General features: G+C 33.4%; 1 protein-coding gene across 1 annotated transcript; it reads right to left on the reverse strand.

Moving 5' to 3' along the window:
• Positions 1-1883: 1883 nt before the first annotated feature.
• Positions 1884-19408, reverse strand: LOC117912531 (kinesin-like protein KIN-14I). The gene is made up of 24 exons (XM_034827140.1): positions 19251-19408; positions 18448-18715; positions 17858-17930; positions 17551-17682; positions 17233-17471; positions 16776-17103; positions 11842-11941; positions 11563-11744; positions 11309-11424; positions 10988-11090; positions 10613-10765; positions 10360-10506; positions 10025-10225; positions 6345-6509; positions 6158-6262; positions 5835-5975; positions 5547-5741; positions 5288-5414; positions 4920-5122; positions 4643-4825; positions 4289-4384; positions 3908-4105; positions 3154-3425; positions 1884-2415 (listed from the first exon to the last, which is right to left on the reverse strand). Exons 2-24 carry the CDS (start codon positions 18600-18602, stop codon positions 2223-2225), a joined length of 3807 nt encoding a protein of 1268 aa, XP_034683031.1. The 5' UTR covers positions 18603-18715; positions 19251-19408; the 3' UTR covers positions 1884-2222.
• Positions 19409-24387: the final 4979 nt, after the last annotated feature.

Consider the following 24387-nt stretch of genomic DNA (forward strand, 5'->3'; position numbering starts at 1 on the left):
ACACACATATTCCACGTCAACCACACGTGACCAGACATCATGTCGCAGGTATTGCTTCATATGGGGCCCACTTTATGTAAAATTTCGCGACCTGTCGCGTCCCCATTGCTACGTCTTGAAATCCACTTACGTCAAAAGTTGTTGACCGGCCCCACTTGTGTCGAAAGTTGTCGGTCCTTTGACTCCCTTTTTCCCCCTTCTTCCTTTTAGCCATGCGTGGCTGCTCAAAATGGAGTCAGGAGTTTACAACTTTCTCTTTGATTAAAATGATCATTTGAACTTTTTCTCGTACTGCTGTTCAAAATGGTCTCATAATTCTTTTTAATCAATATCTGGAAATACAAATTTTAAATCATTTTTTAAAATTACAACTTGTAATAATTTTGTTGCTCTTAAATAATTTTGGAGGATAAAGTGTTAATTTTTTAACATAAAAGGTAAAATATAAGTCACGTCAAAAATTGAAAAGATAATATATATTTAATCCACTTTAAACTTATTGTTTGTAATTTATATATATATATTTCTTTAAAAAAATAAAATTGCCAACATTAGTTTAAAAATCCTTACGGTTTATATTATATTTGTAAAACAGTCTAATTTGACTCCAAACTCTTACCTTTGAAATTATTTTCTTAAAATTGATTATTTTTTAAACAAATTTAAGTTGGCTTTTTATAAAGGATTATAAACAAGATTCTTATACTATAAGTATAGTATCTTAAAGTAAGTTAAAAAAAATTATTTTTTGATATTAATTTTATCCTTTAAAATAATTGAGAATATCTTTTAATAACTGCTTTTTAAAAACAGTAAAATATTGTCTAATAGGTTGTTAGTTTTACAATTGGCTAAGCAACGGCGGACGAGTAAGGGCACATGGGAGTTGGGACATATGCCCCCATCAATTTTCTTTTTCATTTTTATAAATAAAAAAAATGGAATGTTAGAGGATTTTTAAAAATAAAATAAAAATAGAGATTTTGCCCCCTAAAAAATATAAATTTAATTTAAATTTTTGAAAAAAAAAATGCATTTTAATGTTATTAATAAAAAATAATACTAATCCTCAAATATTTAAATAAAAGTAACTGAATAAATTTTAAATGAAGGTGCAAACCAAATAAAATATTTTATAAAAGCCCTTTAATGATCTTACTTAATATACCCCCATTTATTTTATCTTCATTCATTTTTTTCTCAAGTAGACTTAATCTATTTTCCATCTTTTAGTGAATGTAACATTTTTTATTTTGATATAATTTTTCCAATAAAATTATATTTTACAATTTTTTGTGATAAATTCTCAATCCATTTCCATTTGAAACTTTTAAATTTATTTTGATATTTAGTTTTTAGCATTGAAGATAATATTTAGTTTTTTCATTTAAGGTGACATATCACTCTACTAAAACTCTGATTATCAAAATTTTAAAAATTTAATTCACAATTCTTTAACACTTTTTAGTTCATTGGAATTTTCTTTTGGTAAAATCTAATTTTGACTATTTTTTTTTTAATACATGCATATAATCAGTCTCTAAAATCCATCACTTATTGTAATATATAAAGATTATTTAGACCCTTAAGTTTTCTGGTAGTGCTGCTAGGCGTTCGTCTTTTTCTTATAGCATTCCTGGAACAAAGTGTTGCGCAAAAGTTAGGCGTGAAGTTATGTTGCCTCACAAGTCATAAGACTCAATAACACGGAGTGCGTGTAGCGCCTCTGCTCCAGATGATAAAAGAAATTTTTATTTCATGTTTTAACGGTTCCACGTGTGAAATGGTGGAAGAACATTAACCCCAATATCCGAACGTCTTCTACTCAAATTCCACATGATAAATTCAGTACCAGTGCTTAAAACTCGTTTGCTTTTTGCATATTGCCTAAATGAAGTAAATATTGCCCAAGTGAGTAATATTTGCTCAAGCGAAGTGACGAGGATACATAGATGTGATCTTCAAACTTCCATTGTGACGAGGAATTACAACAGAAAACCTCACTCAAGACATGATTGTGGTTGTCACTCTTACAATTTAAGAAAGAGAAAATTGGAAGAAAAGGTATATTACCCAATAATAAAGGTCAAGAAAAATATACAAGCCCCAAGCCCTGCCAGACTATACAATTAAGTTGTTCTTCCCCACAAAACCCCAACTACCAATCTGCATCACTAGCAAATTTGCCCAGATAAGTCTTGCATCAAGTCCTCTATGGCACTCTACATGGAGTGCCGACCATCTGTTCTCTCTCTCATATTCCGTTCTTCTTGGATATCTTCAAAATCATCATCATCTCCCCTTCTTCCAGCTTGTTCCTTCCAGTATGCAACCAACTTTTTCAAACGAACAATTTCTTTTGATGAAACATTTTTGCTTGCATCATTTACAATTGACCGGACCCTAGATGCATACCTGATAAAAAAATAACTTCAAAATGTCATTTTCCAGAGCATCAATCTCAAAATAAGAATTTCATATTAGCTATAGATCAAGTGCTTGAACTAGGCCTAATATTGAGTTGATGGGAATTCATAAACAAATAGATAGTTGTTAGCCAGACTGACCACCTATGAACTGGCATAACCAAGAAAAAATAGTATATATATTTCCTTTAAACTTTAAAATAACTCATCACATGCCAAATTTACTCGCCCTTCCAAACTTGCACATCTCCAATAATCCAAACCTATTTAGTTGGTACCACTGCACATCTTAATATGCTCAAATGAGTCCTCACTTGAGCTTGAGCTTATACAAGGAAAGGAAACTTCTAGAAGAACCCAGAGACATCTATATATCTCCAGAGATGGATGGAAACTCTTGAAATATTATAAAAGAACTAGAGTTCCCACAGTACCTATATATAGGTGATGACCTCATTTGGCCAAACACTACACACTTTAGAGCTTTCAAGACATTATAAAGTGTTCTTGAATAATAAGTAATAAAGCTTCCATTCTTTCAAACTATGAGTGTTGCTTTCTTTGTTCAACTTTCGTATTGAGTACTATTGCTTAACAGAGTGAGCTAAGTTTTGGAAATGCTTACTTAGCAACTTCAAGTGTTTTGAGTTGTCTAAGTGTCACCTAGGAAATAACTAATTCTGTGACATTAAACAAAGAAATATAACAGAGATAGAAGAACGCATACGTCAAAGAATTGTAAGTTTCATCCAAGTTTGATTCAGCTGGAGATATGTTTACGAACATAAGAGTTTTGGCATTGCCACCAAGTGAATCACTCATCAACATTGTCAACTTGTGGTTCCTATAAGGTATGTGTTGACCGCCAGATGACAAAGCACTGATAACATCCCCAAGAGCTGAAAGTGACTTGTTGATGCTTTGAGCTTCCTTAAGTTGATTACCTGAAGAGCCTGATTTCTTCACCCTTTCTGAACCAGCAAGATCCACAAAACTTAGCTGCAGATAGAGTTTTAAAATTGTCATGTAAAGACAAATAAACATTATCACAATAAGTAAGTAAGCCCCAACAAGACATCTCACACTCCATGTTAACACAGATTTATGCTCACAATAGTGTTTGCATCCTTTTTCCCCCTTAATTAGAAAAAACATAGGGAGATGTATATATCCATGTGCCTAAACCTTTACATTAGGAAAAGCATACATCAAGATAGTATCAAAGAGAAAAGGGATAATTTCACTCAACTCCCTTGAGGTTTTATCTAAATACAACTAGCCCTCATTGATTTGAAAATTCGTCAAATACCTCCCTTATTTTGAATTAGAGGGGAGGTGAGTGAAATTACCAAATGAGAAGGATAGGGAAGGCATATGATGAAATTTCAAACCAATGGAAACTAAGTGTATTTAGGCAAAATCTCAGGGGAGGTCAAAGAAATTAACCCAAGAGAATATGCTCCAGGTGATAAAGATAATACCTTTCCTCTGGCAACTGATTGGGTTTGAAGATTGGTACTTTCAATGATAATTGAAAGAATCAAATGAGATCTTGAACTTTCTTCATTCATTTGAGTGCCAGATGTATGCCGTTGTTCAGATCCTCTTTGAATAATGCTTTTTAATTCCTCATATGTTGATAAGGATGCAATAGACACATTCTCCACAGATACCATGCCCTAATCATTGCAAATTAAGTCATCAATGAGGGCAAAAACCAAAAGATTTTGAAGTATAATAACTTGGATCAAATTTTCAGTAAAAGTACAATAACATTTTACTCATCCATAAATTGGACCAATCAATAACATCTCAAAAATAGAGTTGTCAATCACAAAAATTACCTACACAAAGATGATTACCTTTGAATCTTTCTTAATGTCCAGCTTCAAACGCTTTGCATTCTTTGGTAATAGAAGATCTACAAGTGTATCTTGATACAACTCCACCATGTATGCCTACACAATTTCACGATTTATGTCAAAGGTGAATAAAGGCAAAATAGAACAATATTTATTTAGATACTACATAAATTTTGCTTCCTATAAACAAGAACTTAATACGAAAAAGAAGAGTCATTGTATCTAAAGCACTTCTGTTTCAGTAATCACCAAACTTTCAAATAAAATAAATAAAACATATCAATCATAAAAAAAAAAATCTTAAGGAACAAACTTTATTTATTGCCTTTATTTATATCACATTAGTCACGTTACCTTTAACGAGAATGAGAATTTGTTGGCATCTCGCTTTATAATCTTAAAAAGTTCTGCTGTAGCCCGTGGGGTAAGACCGGGATTACCATCAGAACCATAAATTGTAAATGTCTTTCCAGAACCAGTCTGACCATATGCAAATATGCACACATTATATCCATCTACAGCCGATTGAACCAAATACTGCAATCATAAACATAGAAAATATCACACAACTTGAACTATTAATTAATGTAATCAAACAAGTTGCTAACAAACATTCATGATGTTGACTTGCCCTTGTATCCTCAAACACATCTTCTTGAGTGGCACTACCACCAAACACATGATCATATATATGTTGCTTTGCTTTATCATCTTTCCACGGATGTTCAACTGTAAACTCATCAAAAGTATTAAGAACACATCTTTCTTTCTCAACGACCTCTTTTTCGCTAAGAGGCCTTAATCGACAGAAAACTCTGATTTTGCCTTTCATATCTGTAATGTGTACAAGGGCCAATGTTGTGTCAGTGACATTGAGAAAGAATAGAAATTCTTAGAGATGTGAAAGACCAAAGAACAAAATATTTAACAAAAGAATAGAAGATATATGACCTAAAAGAATATCATTAAATATATTAAAAACTTTAAGGCAATGCCAACCTTCTATTATGTTAAAATATCGCTTCCTTAGAACTTGTTCGTCCTTGTAAAGAACTTCCAGCTCAGCTAGCTGAGCAGCTTGCATTTTCAAGATAGCGGCAGTTTGCTCATTCTTTCTATCAATGTCCTGAAAGCAAGCCAAGAATTTATTAGTTAGAAAGGTTCTCAATTTATGAGTATTGAGAAACAGAAATATTACTAACCTAAAAATATAATGAACAGTTAAAACAAAAATGAAAATCCAGTATAGGATTATTACCTCTTTCATTTCTCTCAATTCCTCTAATTCCTTTAAATTATTCTGTAATGAAGCCAAATCTGTAGCCCGAACTGCAAGAGTTGACTCAGCAACAGCCAAATCTTGTGTGACTACTTCTAGTTTTCTTTCAAGTTCAGACACTCGAAGCCTTAAGGTCTTGCCTTCTTGTTCAAATTTTTTCTCAAGAACTTCCACCTACATTTTGAACAGTTGGTAGAGAGATGAATGCCTTGATCATGCAAATGAATACATATGGAGGTTTATCAAAACAAGAGTTGACATTGTTACCTCATCGGCTTTCTTCTTTTCAAGCCTCTGAATTCTTTGTTCCAATAATTGTTTTTCATTTCCCAGTCTTTTGGCAGTTTCTTGGGCTACATGCAACTCCTCACAACGCCTTTTTAACTCATCTTGGAGTTTTAGTAACATCTAAACTTATCAACAGCCAAAGAACTAAAATTCATCACAAGCAAAGCAATAAAAAGTTACAGAATAAGAGGCAAGATTTGTAAATATGAATTTGCCAAAAGTACAAAAGAAAAGTATTTTTTTTCCCCATAATTCCATCATTGTTAAGACCAGATATAAATCTATTTTCTCAACATGTTTACCTGGCTATTTGTTCCAACTAAATCTTTTTTGGCATTGTTTTCTAATCCTTGACTACTTAACTTGCCCAATCTCACTTCCATACTCCTCTTCTCCAACAATGCAGCCTAATAAGCATGGAAACACATATCAGGATAAGCAAATGAAGAAGGTGTTAAAAATTGGACTCTATAAAGTTAAACTGCTAACCTGCAGGGCTGAATCTCTTTCATCGCATAATGATCTGAGTTTATCACGGTCACATATAACTTCTGTTAAGATCTGCTTCTCAGATATCAAGGAATCTTTCAAGCCCTCCAATTCTTCTTGCATTTTCTCCTGCTCCTTTTGCTTTTCATGCAAATCTTCCGATAACTAGATAAATTTGAATATTAACTTCAAATGCAAGTTTTATAAGTCATTAAGATGAGATAGACATTAACAAAATTACCTTTTATATATTCCAACCGTCTTAACACTATAAAACCCCCCTCCTCCAAAAAAAAAAAGAAAAAAAAAAAAAAAAAAGAAAACCATAATCCTTGTTGGTTCAAATGTTGTTTAGTTTTAACTTTATTGGTTTTTGTTACTAAAACTGTTTTTCTATGAAAAATATGATAAGTCGCTAGACGTTGACATCTGTTTCAAGTCTCACCAACTGATAAATAATTTGGAAAGCATCATGTACTGCATTTACAATCATTTTGATAGAGGAAATTAGAAAAAGGCATCAATGATAGTTATTACTACAGCAACCCAACCTGAACAGCCTGAGTTGTGGGTAACCTCACTCTAACATCTAAAGTTCCATAACATAAAAGGCCTGCTAGTTAGTATAGTCAGTAAGACTCCTTGTCTCTTACTGGATAAGCTAGTTAGCATCACCTTTATTAGGGAAATAAAAACTCTCTGTAAACTAAGGTAAATAACACTATATGCAGAAATGTTTTTAACAAAGCAATGCGTATATTTTATTTCATGAAAGAAACTATTTTGCCCATGTGCAATTCCACAACCAAGAAAAGCAATTCATACAAGACTTTGACAACCCTGTATCAAATTCTATTCAGAATTCTGACTATACTTTAGAGCATGGGTCCACATACACATGGGGAGTATACAAAAAAGTGAGCTACACCAATGTAGACACAGGATATACAAAGCATACCAGAAGACAACACAATAAATAAAAAAACAACAGGCCAACGTGCCACCTACCCCATACCCAAACAATCAACAAAATCCAGAAAAGAAGAATAAGACCCCTCCCTGCCATCTCCCTTGCGCAAAAGAAAAACATTTGAGGACATGGTCTTTCAATGCTATTTCTAACTGCTCGAACCAAGCAAGAGCTTGTTGACCCCATTAAGGAGAATCCACCTCACAAAAAAGAGGAAGAATAGTAAATACATAGTCTGCTTGCCCACTCAAAGTGAATGAAGATGTGATTGGTTGTTTCCTCCTTCAATTCACACATCCAACATATGTTCATTAAAGAGCATCCTCTAATCATAAGATCAATAGTAAAAATCTTCATCATGTAGCCTCCCACACAAAGAAACATCACTTTAGAACATGTAGCCCAGGCAAAAATTTCTTTAGAGGTGAATGAAATGAGGTCCCCTAAGCATATTCAAAGATAATATGACTTCACAAAGAATGGCTTTCTTGGCCGATTGCCACACCAACTTATCCTCACAATTCTGCCTAGTAATACAAGGATAGATAAGTTGAGAAAAGCACTCCATGGATGTCAACTCCCAACCCTGAAATCTCCTTCTGAATCTAGCAACCAATGGCTAAGATTCCCCACTTTTTCCCCCCATACTCGAGGGAAAACTTAGTTGTCCTCAGTCTATCAAAAAAAAAAAAACCTTAGTTGTCCCCTCCCATAGCTAATCTCAAGGCTAGTTCTATCAAAGAAGTCCTCTCATACTCAACAAATGACTTTCCAAAGACTCATCCCATAGGTCACCCTCCTCATCCTTGGCCACCAATCCCTTCACCTGCCCAAACTTTCTCACAATGATTCTTCTCCAAATGTTGTCATGCTCCATACAAAACCCCAACACATTTTCGTAAAAATGCTTTATTAAGTAGTGAAATATTTTTACACCCGGCCCATGATCAATTTTTAAAGAGCACATAGAATTCCATTTCACCAAGTGAATTTCTGCCCCTCGCCCAACCAAAAAGTCTCATCAACACTTCTCTAGTTTGTTCCTCAACCTACTTGGAATTAGAAAGCAAGAAAAAAAGAGACTAAAGCTTGAAAGAGTGCACTTTGAGAAAGAGTTAAAATAAGGCCCAAATTTATTCACCACATTTTTATCAATGCATTATTAAAACAAGGCACCAAAATTATCAGGCTTTATTTCCACACTTTAAATTAGTTGGACCAACAAAAACCGCATAGTATGCACAAAAGCGAACAAATAAATGCATCTTTAACACATCTTTGTTAATTTTATTTATGCTATAGTGTGATGAGAACAAGGACTAAATTGCAGATCAATTAAATAAGTATTTAAACAAGTCTGCTTTAGGAAATTTTCTTTCCTTAAGACTAAGAGGTAAATAAACAAATTGAAGAGGGTATTTTGATATTTTATCTGGAAGGTCATAACCGCTTTGACTAATAGAAGGAAAAAGAGGTAGAAAGTGTTCTAGGGTTTGGCCAAAGGGAAGATGAGGGTGGGTTGGCTTTGTTCCTTTCATTTTGTAACTTTGGTTTATTGTGGTGGTGGGTGGTGGTAGCTGTATACGTGTTGGTATACTTGGGACTGCTATTTTGGCGGCCCTTTTTAATATATTTTTCTTTTTATCATTCAAAACAAAAAAAAAAAAAAAGAGAAATAGAATTCACGCTTCTCATAAAAAATCTCTAAGAGTGGTAGATAAAAAGCATCATTAAGAAGCAAAGTTGTAGAAAATGTTGATGAAAAATTTGTCTATTGGGCCTTTATTTTATTAAATACAAGTTTTTGAAGTCTAAAAACCTTTAAAAATAGAAGGGCACAATAGAAATTTTGGATTTAGGATTATTGGACTAAAACAAAATCAAGGATGTTCATTTGAAGTTTCGTTGTAGAACTGAAAAAAAAAAAAAAAAAAAACTCAGTTTGATTGATCCATTATGTTTATTAATTGATCAAGAAAGAAACTCCCACTTTGATTGATCAAACCTAGAGATTGATTGATCAACTGGGGTCAGTAAGCTTAAACGGATTATAAATATTTAGAACTTTAGAAACATTTGCAAACAGTCAGAGACCCCTGGAATTAAAAAGTCAAATATTTGGGCATATAGATCTGCACCAAAGACAAAGAAAATGGGAAAATTAGTAAGGAAGGATCAAGTTCAAAGGAATTGATGGAAATATTTGCAGAAGCTAGGTGAACACTAAGACCTTGAGAAGACATTCTAGAGCATGGGAAGTATTTTATTGTTCAGAAATCTAGGCAAAGGACTACGATAAGACAAGAATATTTAAAAAATGTTTTGAAACCATGCCAGTTGTGTTTAATAATTTCTTCTATTTTATCAGTCACAGAACTTTGACTTGATTTTGAAAAGTAGATCAAACAACTTAGTTAGAATGATATGACTTGACTTATGAATTTATGACCACTTTTTGACTTGTAAATGAAAAATATCAAATTGTATTAGTATCTGAAACCATATGATTTGATAACTTAATGATACACTATCACTTCGTATAAATCCTCAGTTCCCAACCATCACATCCCTTGGTAGGGGTTTTGATGTACTGCACTGTAGTTTCAAGTGGGTTTAACTTGCTCTTTTTTTTTCTTTTCTTTTTTTTTTTTCTTTTCTTTTTTTTTATGGGAACAGAAGGTTTAACTTGCTAATAATCCAAGCTACTTACTCGAATAGCATTCTTTTGGGATTCCTCCAAAGCTTTAGATAAATCTTGCACACGTTTCTCATAGACTTCAACACTAGGAGGCTTAACATTACTAGAAGAATCTCCATTCATAGAGCCACTAGCAGCAGACCGTGCTTTAGAATAGCGACGCAACATAACATCATTTATATGCGTCTGAAGAGCAACACAAATTTCTTCTCCCTGCATAAAATGGAATAGTACTCCATCAAATAATAATTTTTTGATAGGCAAACAAGGAATACATAAAAGAAAAAAGAGACTAAAACTCTAAAAATGTTATATATATACATATAGAAACTCAAAAGATTAAGAACCTGTTTAGTTTCAAACTGGAATATGTGGAGGACACCTGCAACTCTCATCTTAAAAAATACAGCAGTATTGCTGCTACCAAATTGCATTATATCTCTTAGTTCAGCAGAATGCAAATACTCTTTTGGAACTGGACGGAAAAAATGAACCTGTGAGAACGAACAATCAAATTCATGTTCTGTTGCAATAGATCTATAATTCAAACATCAAATTTGCAATGTACAGATACATTATAATAATATAACTTTGACTCACCCCTCGCTTATTAATGCCCAAGATGATCCGTCCAGGCAAAAGTCCAATGGGATCATCAATCTTGCGAACACTAAAGAAAACCGAATTCCCATAAGGCAGTGTTCTCAAGATCCTTAGAAATTGTTGTCTTGCATCATCTTTTGTCAAATGTTCCTATATACAGCAACATAATTAAATCAAAAGAAATATTGTCATCATCTTCTTTATGGATGAAATTTTGAGATCATTTAAAAAAGGACCACAAGAAAAACCAACCACCCCAAACCTTGTCAGATAATAACAAGCCCGCTCCCAAATGTACAAAAGGTTGGAACTTCATGTTAGCATTATTTAAAGCAAATTACTAAATAAGGAACTTCAAGTTTTGATTCTTACCATCAAATGATAGCGAGAAAGAATATCTGACTCCCAATCCCTCTTTGCTCGGGTGATTGCAATTTGTCTAGGTAGAAATCGTTCCAAAAGTGATGTCCAATCACTGGAAAAATATCACACATTTAACAAGAAAAAAAATCACTAGAAATTTCTAATATAAATGGAGAAATGAAACACAATCACCAAAAAACAATCTCTTATGCTTTAACACTATTATTTATGCCAAAAAATAATAATAATATTGAGTATCACTACTGTAATAGAAAAAAAAACAACAGAATAAATCCTGCAAATCAAGATGAAATAACTAGAATCACTAACGTGCATGATTCTGGGCAACCAATGAATCCAATCTCAATCAAAATCTGCAATGCAGATAGTTGTGCAGCATCATCTCTTCCAACAGGATAATTGCCCAATATATAGTCATGTTGCAACTGAAACAATAAAAACAAGTTAGATCAAAGCTTAAATCAGATACTGCCTGTTCAGAATTCCCATAATTAGTCAAAGTTGTACATATTCAAATATTAATCAGAGTTGCTCACAAATTACTTTAAAATAAGATTACATACTTGAACATAGGATAACTGCACAAACATAGGGTCTGCTACAGATTCATCTGATTCCCGAAATAACTTCTTCTTGAAAATCAATTTGCAATGCAAAATTTCTCCTTTACTTCTATCCTTTGCTGCCTTGAATTCCGCCAATAAATCCCCAATATATTTGTTATCATCTAATCCAATATACTCCTCTATGTAAAAAGAAAAAGTGCACATCAAATGACTAATTTAGTGAGTCTGATTTAAAAAAATAAAATAAAATAATCCAGAAGATAATAAGATGGATACCGCTCCCAGGATCAGGTGATTTAGAACCAGTAATAATTTTCCGGCATTCAAACAAACTGAAGCTAGAGTATGCTGAGAGTTTAATTATTCCTGCAAGTTCCTGAAGTAGATATGCTTTGAATTAATATTATAAGATTTACAAAAGCTCAATAAAGAACAAAAATGTATATACCAGAAAATAGAACAGAGGAGCAGAAAGGCATAAAAAATTTCCATGGCGAGCAAACAAGAGGGAGTTACTTTCTTAAGCAAATCCATAACACCTAAAATTAATTAACTAAAATTACATGATAAACACAAACAGTGGAAAAATCTAACCAAATAAAGGCTTATGAAAAGAATTATCAAGAAAAAGAAACTACAGAAAAATTCTTTCCTTTGAGGATCAATGTCTTCAATAAAAGGAATTAAGACAATGTTTGGTTCATGGAACACAAGTTTGAGGTATAAATTCCACACATTAGTTATCCACATTCTGGTATTTGGAAACAAAAGGAATTTAAGCAACAAATTACTTCTATTACCAATCTTGTATTTAGTTTTCTAAAAAATTGAGTTGACAATTTCTCAATATTATGCCATATAATTGTGCATAAATTGAGAAGCCAAAAGCTATAGATGGATTCAAAACCATGTTTCTAATACAACATTTAGTCAGTTGCTATATAACATGACATATATGTTGACTTTCATTATATTAGAAAACTAACTTTGTAATTATATTTTTTTTTTTTTTTTGATAGGAAACCACGCGTGAATATATTGATAGAAAAAGAAGTACAAAAGGAGGATGAGGAATCCTCCCGCCAAAAGTAAAACTAAACAACATGAAAAAATAACAATACACTAGGCCGTCCCATTGGAACTATTGGATCTACACACTGCTAGCCAATCAAGTTGTAATACGTTAAAGGGGATGCCCTTAAAACCCACTGAACAAAAAGCCCAAAAGGACGCAAGGAAATGAATGGAATCCCAAAGATTCCCTGAATTCATAGCTTTGTCCTCAAATATCCTAGCATTTCTTTCCCGCCACACAACCCAGATTAACGCTATACTCGCGTTTTGCCATAGAATTACCCCTCTCTTGGACTTGCCAAATCCTTTGTAATTGATGAACATCATGTCTGAAATGCTTTTCGGAGGTACCCAATCCATCTTGGCTAGCTGAAAAAGTCTGTGCCACAACCCCAAAGTCACTGAACAATGGAGGAAGAGATGATCTGCTGATTCTCCTTGCTCCATACACAACTTACATATGTCAGGGCTAAGAGCTTTGTGGGGTCTCCTCAATTGTAGCAAGTCATTGGTATTTAGCTTCTTGTGTGCCACAAGCCAGACAAAGGCCTTAACTTTGAAAGGGACTTGAGATTTCCATACAAACTTAGTGGGGAAAAATGGAGATGAATCAGGCATTTGGGACAAGGTTGTAAAGAAAGACTTGATTGTGAACAAACCTAAAGACAATAAGGACCATGATCTCGCGTCTAAAGCGGAAGTGGATAAGTTCATACAATCTAGAGAGTGCATGAGGCGTTCTAGATCTTCTATCTCAGAATCGGTTAGATTACGACGGAAATTAAAGTTCCATGAGAAAGGGCGAGACGAACCGAGAATTGAAGATGTTGGAATATTTTTATCCATTACCACTCAATATAGTCTTGGATATTGGTCTTTTAAGATTTGGTCCCCCCACCACAAATCTTCCTAAAAGCGAATTCTTTCCCCATCTCCTACAATAAACCGAGTATACTTGGAAAAATCCTGAAAGCCTTGTGCAATGGCCTTCCAAGGACAGCGGTGTGACCATCTGACTACAGTATTGGCATCCCAACCATTTGAGTGTGTCCCGTATATGCTAAGAATGACCTGATGCCATAGAGATGTACTCTCCCTAGGAAACCTCCACAACCATTTCCCTAAAAGAGCACGATTCCTTAAAGGTATCTTCCCAATCCCCAAACCCCCTTTAACCCTCGGCTTGCACACTGCTTCCCACCTAACAAGATGATCTTTTTTGCCTTCCCCAACCCCTGACCAAAGAAAGTCCCTTTGCATCCTCTCGACTTTTGCAACCACTGAAGCTAGAATCTTAAACAGAGAAAGGAAGTAGCTAGGGATATGGGAAAGGCAAGAGTGTAGGAGAGTTATCCTACCACTTAAAGATAAGTAAGCCTTTTGCCATCCGTCTAATCTCCTAGAGATTCTCTCAATCATTGGATCCCAGAATCCACAAGCAGTTGGATTCCCTCCCAAAGGAAGACCCAGATAAAGTATGGGCCAATCTGAAGCCTTGTAGTCAAGCATCAATGCTAACCTAGAGAGATGATTCTGATCAAGGTTGATGCCAAAAAGATTATATTTGAAATTCCTAAAATAAAATAATCATGTGAAATGATATATAAGATAGGATTGTGATATTTATTTATTTATACAATTAATTATTCCACTTATATTTTTGAAAATCTAAAACAAAAAAAGGTTAACAGAAATTAGCAATAGCATGTCTTTCTTCTTTCTTTATCTTTGATTAATTAACAAAATCAAGAAGGTGACATCCTTCAACAATATATAAATCTAATCAAAACATGAGAAGAAACTCTTAAAAGAGAAGTCTAAACTTGGTTTTGATTCTCATTAATACGCAATAAAGTGTTTTTATCCAAATTTGTCTTAAGCTTAGAGACAATAACAAAGACCATTATAATTGGTTTAAGATTTTGAAAGTTGAGTGACCTAGATCATGAGAAAAAGGATACTATCATCTACAAACTATAAGTTACCTTGTTCTAAACCTGCCAACCAAAATTGTTTTGATCTCAATATCAATCTACTCAAAACATCAGAGACGATGGTGAAAAGAAAAGGAGATAGTGGATCCCTTTGTCTTAAGCCCCTAGATGCCTTAAACCAACCTCTAGGACCCCCATTTATTAACACAAAATTAGTAGTCAATAAGGCCTCACAAATCTAAGATCTCCATTTCGCCTCTGGAATTTTTCATTCTAAAACATGGTTTAAGAAAATCTCACTCACACAATTCTAAGCTTTTTCAAAATAATCTTCAAAAAAAAAAACACCTCCTCTTAAGCATCTTTTCTCATCCATCACTTTGTTGGCTGCTAAAACAGAATTTGAAATTTGTCTACCCTCAACAAATGCTCTTTGAGAAATATTAATGGTCTCATGTAAAACTCCTCTTACAAGCTTAGACAACATTTTAGCAATGATCTTGTCGGGGATAGTGACCAAACTAATGAGTTAGAAATAAAATAAATAAAATAAAAAACCTAGTAATTTGACACTTCTTAGGCATTAGAGCAATGAAAGTTGTATCCCATTGTCAAGGAATTCATAAAAAAATTTCAACAAGTCCTCCTTAATAATGTCCCAACACTCTTGATAAAATGTTATACTAAAATCATCTAGATTCGGTGCCTTATCCTTGCCCATTTGAAAGATTACTGGATCTTCCAACTCCACTTCCTTTGTAGCCCTCAAAGAAGCTAACTCAATGGTTAAAGTCCCTTCCCTCTCTTTAAAAATCAAACATAGAAATACCCGTCAAGGTGGCTTCTTTCCTTTGTTTGATATCTCCAAAAATAACCTTGTTCTAGATTTTCAAGTTTGCCTTGAAGCCTTGCAACTTTTGCATAAACCTATGAGCTTCCCACCCAAGTACTAGTACAATCATTGAACCTAGGATGGAACAACCACATTTTTAAGAACCACAAAGGAGCCAACCCCCCGCTTGAAGGATTGTATCTAAGACTCTAGGGCAATGATTGAGACAAGTAGGAGGTATGTTTCTTGCAAGTAATGAGGTTATCAAACTCTCTCATGCTTGAGGTTATCCCAAAACCCCGTGACTTTTCTAAGATCCTTCTAACAACATTAAAATCTCCTCTAGCACACCACCTTAGGAATGTTGGCCCAAAAAGATCTTATATCTATTCCAAACATGCCTTTGTAGGTGTAAAATCATTTGGTTCATGAACTGGCTAAAACTAAAAACCATTTCCCTAAGGATGGTTGAATAAAATTGAAAAAAGGGCTTGCCACCACATTAGAGCAAGAGAATGTCCAAGAATCTCACATTCGCTAAAAGCCAAGAGTTCCATCCAGTCCCTATCCCTATACATCTAAATGCCATTCACTAATTTTCTGTAGGCATTTCACCTTTTTAGTCTCTTGGAGCATAACCACATCAAGAGCTTCTTTGCATAACAGAACCTTCATCACCCTTTTTTTTATAGAATCCAAGCCTCTTATATTCAAACTAGTAATCTTCATTGACACCTAGGCAATCCCCAAAAAACTGAGATAGAGACCCTTATATCCTCACTTCTCAGATCCTAATCATTAACTTGGTTGCTCTCCCCCCATTTAACAAACTAGTAATAGCAGGCTAGCAGCATCTTCAGTTGAGGTATCATTTCCCAGCTGAAGTAATATTGCTACTACAGCCTTTTATATTCAGTTCCTCATAAATCGCTTCTTTTGTTATTTAACTAACTAAACACCTAGAAAGGACCTCGGAAAGACTAGGGATCATTTGGCAGTTGGTAAAACACAAGTGGTTCTTTCGAAAATGAAAATAATGAAAACAACGAAATTGTTAAATGTTGACACTTTTCAAAATTAGAATAACAATGTTTTAAGACTTTGTAAAAACAACCAATTTCCAGAGAATGTTTTGTAAAACAATTTTTGAAAACGTGCCGCCAAACACGTTTTCTATGTCTTTTCATTTTCTATTTATGAGAATAGAGAACAGTTCTCAATTCCACCACCAAACAAGTTCTAAAATTCTGTTAGTCATCATGTTGTTCCTAGAAGATCTTACTTCATCTTTCTTATTTTCTAAGTTCTTTTCCTTACTAAATATCTACACAAGTACATAGATCTATATAAAAGATGAAGCTTTTTAGTACCTCAACAGCATCAGCTACAGTTGTTGCCATGTCGTATGCAATTTCTTCAAAAGTTTCATCCAAGAAAAACACTATAGTAGTAAGCTTTTTTCCAGTTAAAAGAGCTTCAATCTCTTCACGTCCAGGTATTGTATGTCTAGGTCCAGCCTTAATGGAACGCTTCAAAGCATTTAATGTATTCAGTGCAAGGACTTGGACCTCAGAATCAACATTCATGCCATGTGCTACATTGTGGACATACTCTGATAAATATCCACCAATGTCCTTGCTAGGAGGCATGGAGGAAGCACATAAATACATTAGCTCCCATGCTCTGATTAAAAGTTGCCTGTGTTTTCAGAAGCAATAAAGGTAGCATGATTAAAGAAATAAGGTTAGTCCTTGCACCAGCAATTGGAAGTGCAGATGGAATGGGTCATGAAAATCAAACATCATACTAGAAAAGGAATGTGCATACCTATCAGGATTATTCCTTGTTTGCTTTGAAATCTGTGCAAAAAGTTCGTCTCGGAGCTCTGGACGCTTTAAAGTTTGCTTATACAGTTTCCCAACAAGCTCAATCCGCTCATCTAAACTTGTTTGACTTACTCGATCAGATGAATCAACTTCCATGTACTTCAAAATTATCTGGAACAGTTTTATTGCCCGACTTACCAGGTCACTGTTAATTTTAAGTAATGATGTCGGTATAGGATCCTGTCAAAAAGATGTTAGTTAGCTCTTTCTGCTGGGTGCTAATAATAAAAAAATGTCATGAAAAGTAGCATATTATTACCCTTTGGAAACACATCATATCCTCAAATGTGAATTTGTCTCGAACTTGAGGCCCTACCGATCTTTTAGAAAAAAAACCACGTTTTCCAGAAGATTGAATCTGTTTTTGCATTGACCTCAAAAATCCTTCCACCTAAATGGAAAAATGGAATACAACAAAATCAAAGTTTTACAGAGTTTAAACAAAAAATCTAAAAGCTCAATATGGATTCAACTCATTCTATTGTTACAAAAATAGTTAATCAAAGGTGGATTTTGGAAGCAGTTTTTTCTGTTGTATTACATGCATAGAAGTTATCTTCTCCCACCTGAAATCTATCAATCAAGGGTATGGCTCCAGCAAGTTCTGCTGGAATAGCTGCCGACAATGCCCCTGGTGTACTGCAGCAAAAAAGAAATAAAATAATAGGTAGTCAAGCAGCAAGATGGATGTGACTCTTGCCCAACCAAGTGGAAATATATAAGCAAGAGAAAGACAGAAAGACGTATATGCTCATTGCCCGAACAAGAATAGAGGACAAAGGAGTTGGGGCAGGACAGAGAAGCAATGTGTCTGACACAAGATATTATTATAATATTTTTTTAAACATTGAACTACAAATTTATTGGGCCAAAAATTTCAGTTATGGATAACTTACCAACATTTCAAATTAGGTGCAAATCCTTGTATTGTTAGAACAGGTTGAAGTTATTCATTTAATTGAACTTTCTAAAATTCCAATCAATGATTTCAAAACTAAACAAGAGAACAACAAAATGACTAACCAATCCCAGACAGGAAACGAGCATCATTGATGCACCACAATTATACTGAAGGCCATGAATTTAAATTCTAGACAAAGTTGAAGTTTGTGAATTAAAATCTATACAAAGTTGAAGAGGATGACAAGAAACTTACAGGGGTGCAAAATTGGAACCATCGCTATCATATCCATCTCCATTTGAGATAGTGGCAGAGTTGTGCAAAGGTGTTTCATTGCCATTGCTAGAGCTAAATGAAGACCTACTCGTTCTTACAGTTTGGGCCATAACTGGTGGCATATCAATGGTCATTTCACATAGATTGCGCCAGTAGACCAGAAAACCTTCTATCTCACATACTCTCTCTCAATGAAGCGGCTTTTTCTCCTTTGTACCCTTTAAGTTCTTGGATGATATCTCAAAAGCTGCAAATTTATTTGATAACATAAGATATATCTTATTAATTACGCAGACAAATAAGAGGTACTGCAAAGATCATCATTCTCTTTATTCAAAACAGCTACCTACAAATGCTCCTATTGAAATGAAACCCCCAAAACCCAATTACAAGAAATCACAAAATATTCTCAATTCTGCCGAAACAAAATCAGAAAACTAAAACAGTCGACTTAGACTCCATTCAACTAACAGCAGCAACATCTATACAAACCCATTAACTATTCAACCTTGAAAAATAATTTATATTTCTTCTGGGAGGAAAAGAGGCAACATCAGATCCCAAATTAAGAAAGATAAAAGATCAAAATAAAAGAAACTTTCTCTTTGAAGAAATCAAAATCAGAAGCAGGACAACGATCCACCACACAGTGACACAGAGACGCTGATGAATGTATTGAACAAAAAATCATAAACTTCTGAGAAAAAAAGATGGTTCCTTTGGCGTCCAAATGAAGAAAAAAGAAGATAGATCGACGACCAGAAAATGAGAAAGAAAAATACCATCGCAATGCGCTGTCTCCTTTAAGCATGGGTCCATTACTCGGGGAAAAGGCAGATCTCAGCTCATCAAAGCGGTAGAGGGGAAAAGGGAGACAGATGAGTGAGAGAGAAGAGAGAGAGTCACGAGAAGTGAAAGAGTGGAGAGCTGCTTTTGGAGAAGAGGAAAACAACACATAACATTTAAATTTTAAAGAGAAAAATCAAAGCAAAATTAAAATTAAGAAATAAAAGTGAAAAGAAAAAACAAAAAAATGGAAGAGCAGGAAAGAAATATCAAAACTAACCCTCGTCTCTTAGACAAAAGATAATATTTGATTTGAACAAGGAGAAGAATGGCTCATGTCAAGGGCAAGGCGGGAGAAACAAAGATTCGACCTTCCTGCCACATGCCGCTTCACCAGAATGATTTGGACTTCCCACCATGCTGGGTCCCACCTAAACGCAACTTCAACCTGAGATCACATCCGTTGAATCGTTCATCGTAAAGATAAGCCAGATAGGTCTCTTCCATCGTATCCTCCATCACCCAAAGCAAAAAAATAAAAATTAAAAATTAAAGTCTTCGCACAGTTACTTAAGCTCGTTTATAATGCACATATATATATAAAAATAAATAAATAATTTTTAATTGTTTCAGAAAATATTCTTAAAAAAATTATTAAAAATATCTCATATTTATTTAAGAAAATAACATGTTTCACAATAAATTTTAAAAAGATATACTTTATTAAAAGCTTATCAGATATATGTTTTAAGTTAAAAAATAGTTTTCATTAAAAAAAACAGTTAGTCCACGACTCGTGAGGTATCAAGCCAATACGTACACTTGAAATTTGAATGTGGATAATTCAAAGTATATGATAAATTTGGAATTCTTGAATGAAAACACAAATAAATAATATTGAATATAAAACGATAATACCATATATATATATGTGGTACAAAATAATATGATTTAGATACAAATCAATAATATAATCAAATGATATTTCACTTTATATATTAAGTCCTATTTGAAAATAAGATTATTATGATATTACATAACTTGAACATTATTTTTTATTTTTCAAACATTGGTATTTCAGGTATCTCAAATCCTAATTCATTACATAAAACTATTAAGTCATTTAAAATATATACTTTACTATATTACAAATGAGAAAATAATAAAATAAATTTTGAATACTTCTGCACTATCCAAAACAAAGGGCATTGGTTGAATAAATACAAATTTAAAAAATTGAAAATATTGTAACTTTTATCCCTCCAGCATTGATGATTATACACAGCCTCATGAACTAACTATGGGCAAAAGGGTTCTATTTTCCATATCATTGTTTATTAGTAAAATGATTTTATTTTTTACTTGATTTATACAAAATAAAATAAAATATATATTAAAAGTTATGCATTTTAATATTATTACGGTCCATTTTTGAAAATTTTTAAAAAGTATAAGAAATTTAAAAAAATATATTTTAAATTAATAAATTATTTTTATATATTTTAAAATTTATTCCATTTCTTTATCTTCTATATAAAAATTAAATACTTTGAAAATACAAAAGTTTTTTAAAGAAAATTAACAATATTTGAATTTTTTTTCATATTTCATATATTAAATTAAATATAAAAAAAAAATTTCATTGTAGAACTAAACGTTAATCTTTATATAAAATTTTAAAAATAATATATATGCATATATATATATATATATATTTTGTCCTTTCTCCTATTTCATTTTGAATCATATTTTTTCAATCTGCAAGCATACATAGGATACGAGATGACTATAAATCCACTATATAAATTTCGAGTCGCAAATGCCGGCCGGCCGTGCCGGCTTTGTAGTTGTGTAGAACAGTGGAGGAGGGAGGAGGGGTGGATTTGATTATTGTTTTAAATTCACCTCACGAGAATTGCAGGTTGACTGAGTAGCTTTGAATTGCCAAGGCTCACAGAGGAAACAAGTACAACCAACAACTAAAACAGACAAGCGAAGAAGTTTCGGCATGCATTTAAGACAAACATGAGAAAATTGGGAGCATTCACAAATGAATTTCACACCACTGAGCTTTTTCAGCCATGGTGGATATACGGCTCTATAATGAAATGAAATGCAATTAATAGTTTAGAAATATTCATAATTTGATTTTTATTTTTATTTTTGTAAAATTATGGTTAAAAATATATTAACCATATTTTATTTATCAAATAGTTATGTTAAAACCAACATTTGAGTTTCAAACAACGTATTCAACATTTATGGAAGTTGGAACGACCCAGTTACTTGGGCCAGATATATACCAGTTGAACTGCTTTTAAGGTATATGCAATTGGGCTTGCCGGAGGTTGGGTAATTTCATACGCGATGTTAAAGCCCAGGCCATTGCAACTCACAAAGTGCTATGTACTAAATTACTAATGCCTATCGCATTCGTGGACGGATCAGTCCAAATAAAATGCTTCTTGCTACCGAAGATAATCCCAATTGGCCAAAAACCAAACAAGGTTGTTGGCCAGAAGAAGATATCATCATTCATAGAATGAATTGAGGAATACTTCACATCACTACACAGAGACAAGAGGAAGCCAAAAGAAGATACAATCATTCCTAGATTTGATGGCAGGGCAAACGTGGGTTCCTAAAGTTTCAGAACCAAAATTATTAGCATGAAACGCTGTTGGGCACACTGTTGCAGCAGTCTGTATCGACTAAAACTGCTGAATCCCACATTAGGGCGGTGACATTTGCAACGACTTTCTCCCTCCCTCCGTTCTGAGGGATAAGTCTTTAGGATCAGTGTAGAAATTTCTTTTCCTAATCTGAGATATTACTGAATAACTTACATTATGCCTTCTAATGCAATCTCTCTGTTGATTTTCTTACCATCAAAATGACCGAAGATTCATCCACATTTAGCAACAGACACCAGCAGGTGAACATAGTGCACATGCGATGCTGAGAGAATGTATTAGCCTAAAACTAGGGAATTCGAGCTCCGAACCATGTGGGTTGTCATGCCTGGTGATTGTAAGAAGTGGGGAACTCTCTCCTGTACACTTAACTCACCTAAAAGGACTTCAAAAATTCCACTTTACCAAGGATTGGGGATGTAAACACAACTGAAAAACCAACAAATCCATCCAAGTAAAACCAATCATCATTTGATTTTTAATAATAAAAAAGGTTTATTCAATTTGATAATTTTGAAAATTGATCTTATTAGTTCGATTCAATTTTTTTTTTAACTAAAAAAAATCGAATTAAATTAATATTTTAAAACTTATATATAATTATTTGATATTTGATATGTTACTTGCAACTTTGTGTCTATTCAAAGATTATTATGATAATGGCAAAAGGTAAGACATTTTGCCCTTGAGTCCCATAAATTAACATGGATCAATAATTTCTTAATTCTAATAAAACTTAAAAATAGTAATTTATCAAAACACAAACAGTATGAACATTGATTTCCATACAAAATAAAAATAAACAATTTAAATAAAATCCTAACAAATTTCCATAACCTTGATTAGGAAAGATATATTTTAAATGTAAAAATAAGATTATCATATTGGGTTTGGGCATAATTTTTGGAATGACAAGTTGAATTCATGAGCTATGACCGGTTGAATTCACCAAATGTCGATATTTTCAAAGAGTTTGTCTAAGGAAGTGGGGTTCAAATGATCACTGTCGCGGATGGTGGGGGATTATTCTGATTTTTTCTATCTTTAGCATGACGGGGAGTGTCAGGAGTAGACAAATATAAGACATTTCACTAGATTGGTGGCTTGGAACTCTTATGTTTACTTGTTGATGTTGGAATTTTTATGTGTGGACTTACATAATCAATGTGATAATGTCATAAATCAATGTTATTTTATTTTTTGCATTGTGGTCTATAATGGGGCTGAATACATATTATTGCTTGATTTTTTATGGACTCACCCTAATTCACTTGACTGACCCATTTAGTCAAGTGGTCCGAATAATGTGTGTAATGAGTGATATATAAGTGCAAAGACTTTTTTTTTTTGGCTGCTTCTTGGTTGAAGAGGGCACGCACTCTAAAGAGCACACACTTGGATTGAATCTTGGGGAGGAAATGGAAGAGCTCATTGAACCCGGATTTTCATACCATCATTGGACTGAGCTTCTTCTTGAACACCAATGGAGAACGAAATGGTTTTCCATGGCATTAATCAATGTGAGCATCTCATTTATTGTCATTTAATGCATGTTTTAATGTCTACATGTGATCCTATGTCGTTTAAATTTTCATCAATTGGTATCAGAGCACTATATGGATGACATTTGAGCTGCATATCAGGGTTATTTTGGGTTTCCCCTTTTTTGGTTTTGAAGCCATTTTTTTGGAGGTTTTTTTTTTCGTTTGGTGTTGATTCTCGGGTTTCAAGCCCAATTGATGTTGGAGACTTGTAGAGAATATTGTTTGGAGCAAAACCCATCATTTTTATGATTTTTTGGAGTTCATTTGATGAGATTTCGAAAATTAGGGCTTATTTTGGTTCTTTCTTTTATGCGTTTTTTGTGCATTTTTTTTGGGTTTAGATTAAAGGATTGATGTTTGAGGATAGAAACCTAAGTGTTTTCGTTGGAAAATGCACAAAATTTTGGAAGAAATATTTTTTTTCTCTAGAAGAACCAGGTCGTGTTCAGCTCGGTAGAGAAGATGAGATGACATCATAAAAAAACTTTTTTTTTATTGTCTTGGTATTCTTGGAATTATTATACATTTGTTAAATTTGGTTTTATTGGGACAATTATTATTTTCATTGTTCTTTATGGTATAATTTTTTATCTTATACCAATAATGTTGTCCTAAGCCTTTTTTGTTAGATTAAATTTATTATGGCAATGAAGAACACTTGTGTGATTGCATATTGCAATTCTAAGTGTATCAAGTTGTGCAAATTAAATATTTGAGTTTATCATGACAATAGTGAACATATATGTGGTTGTTTGTCGTGATCTTATATGTGTCAAATTATCTTTGTTGAAATATTTTATCTCCCACTTTTGGTTGTTTTATTATTGTGATTATTAAGGTCCATACAGGTATTGTAATTGTCCTATCGATGATTATAATACTTAGTAGGATGTTTA

Source organism: Vitis riparia, chromosome 4 (genome assembly GCF_004353265.1).
Source record: "Vitis riparia cultivar Riparia Gloire de Montpellier isolate 1030 chromosome 4, EGFV_Vit.rip_1.0, whole genome shotgun sequence".
Taxonomy (NCBI): Eukaryota; Viridiplantae; Streptophyta; class Magnoliopsida; order Vitales; family Vitaceae; genus Vitis; species Vitis riparia.

Coding starts and splice junctions, on each gene's coding strand:
- LOC117912531 (XM_034827140.1), bottom strand. CDS start 18,602: ATGACCATTGATATGCCACCAGTTATGGCCCAAACTGTAAGAACGAGT. Junction 11,942..16,775: donor CTGTAGCTGATGCTGTTGAG/GTACTAAAAAGC, acceptor TATCTACTTCAG/GAACTTGCAGGAATAATTAA. Junction 5,123..5,287: donor ATATTTTAACATAATAGAAG/GTTGGCATTGCC, acceptor TACACATTACAG/ATATGAAAGGCAAAATCAGA.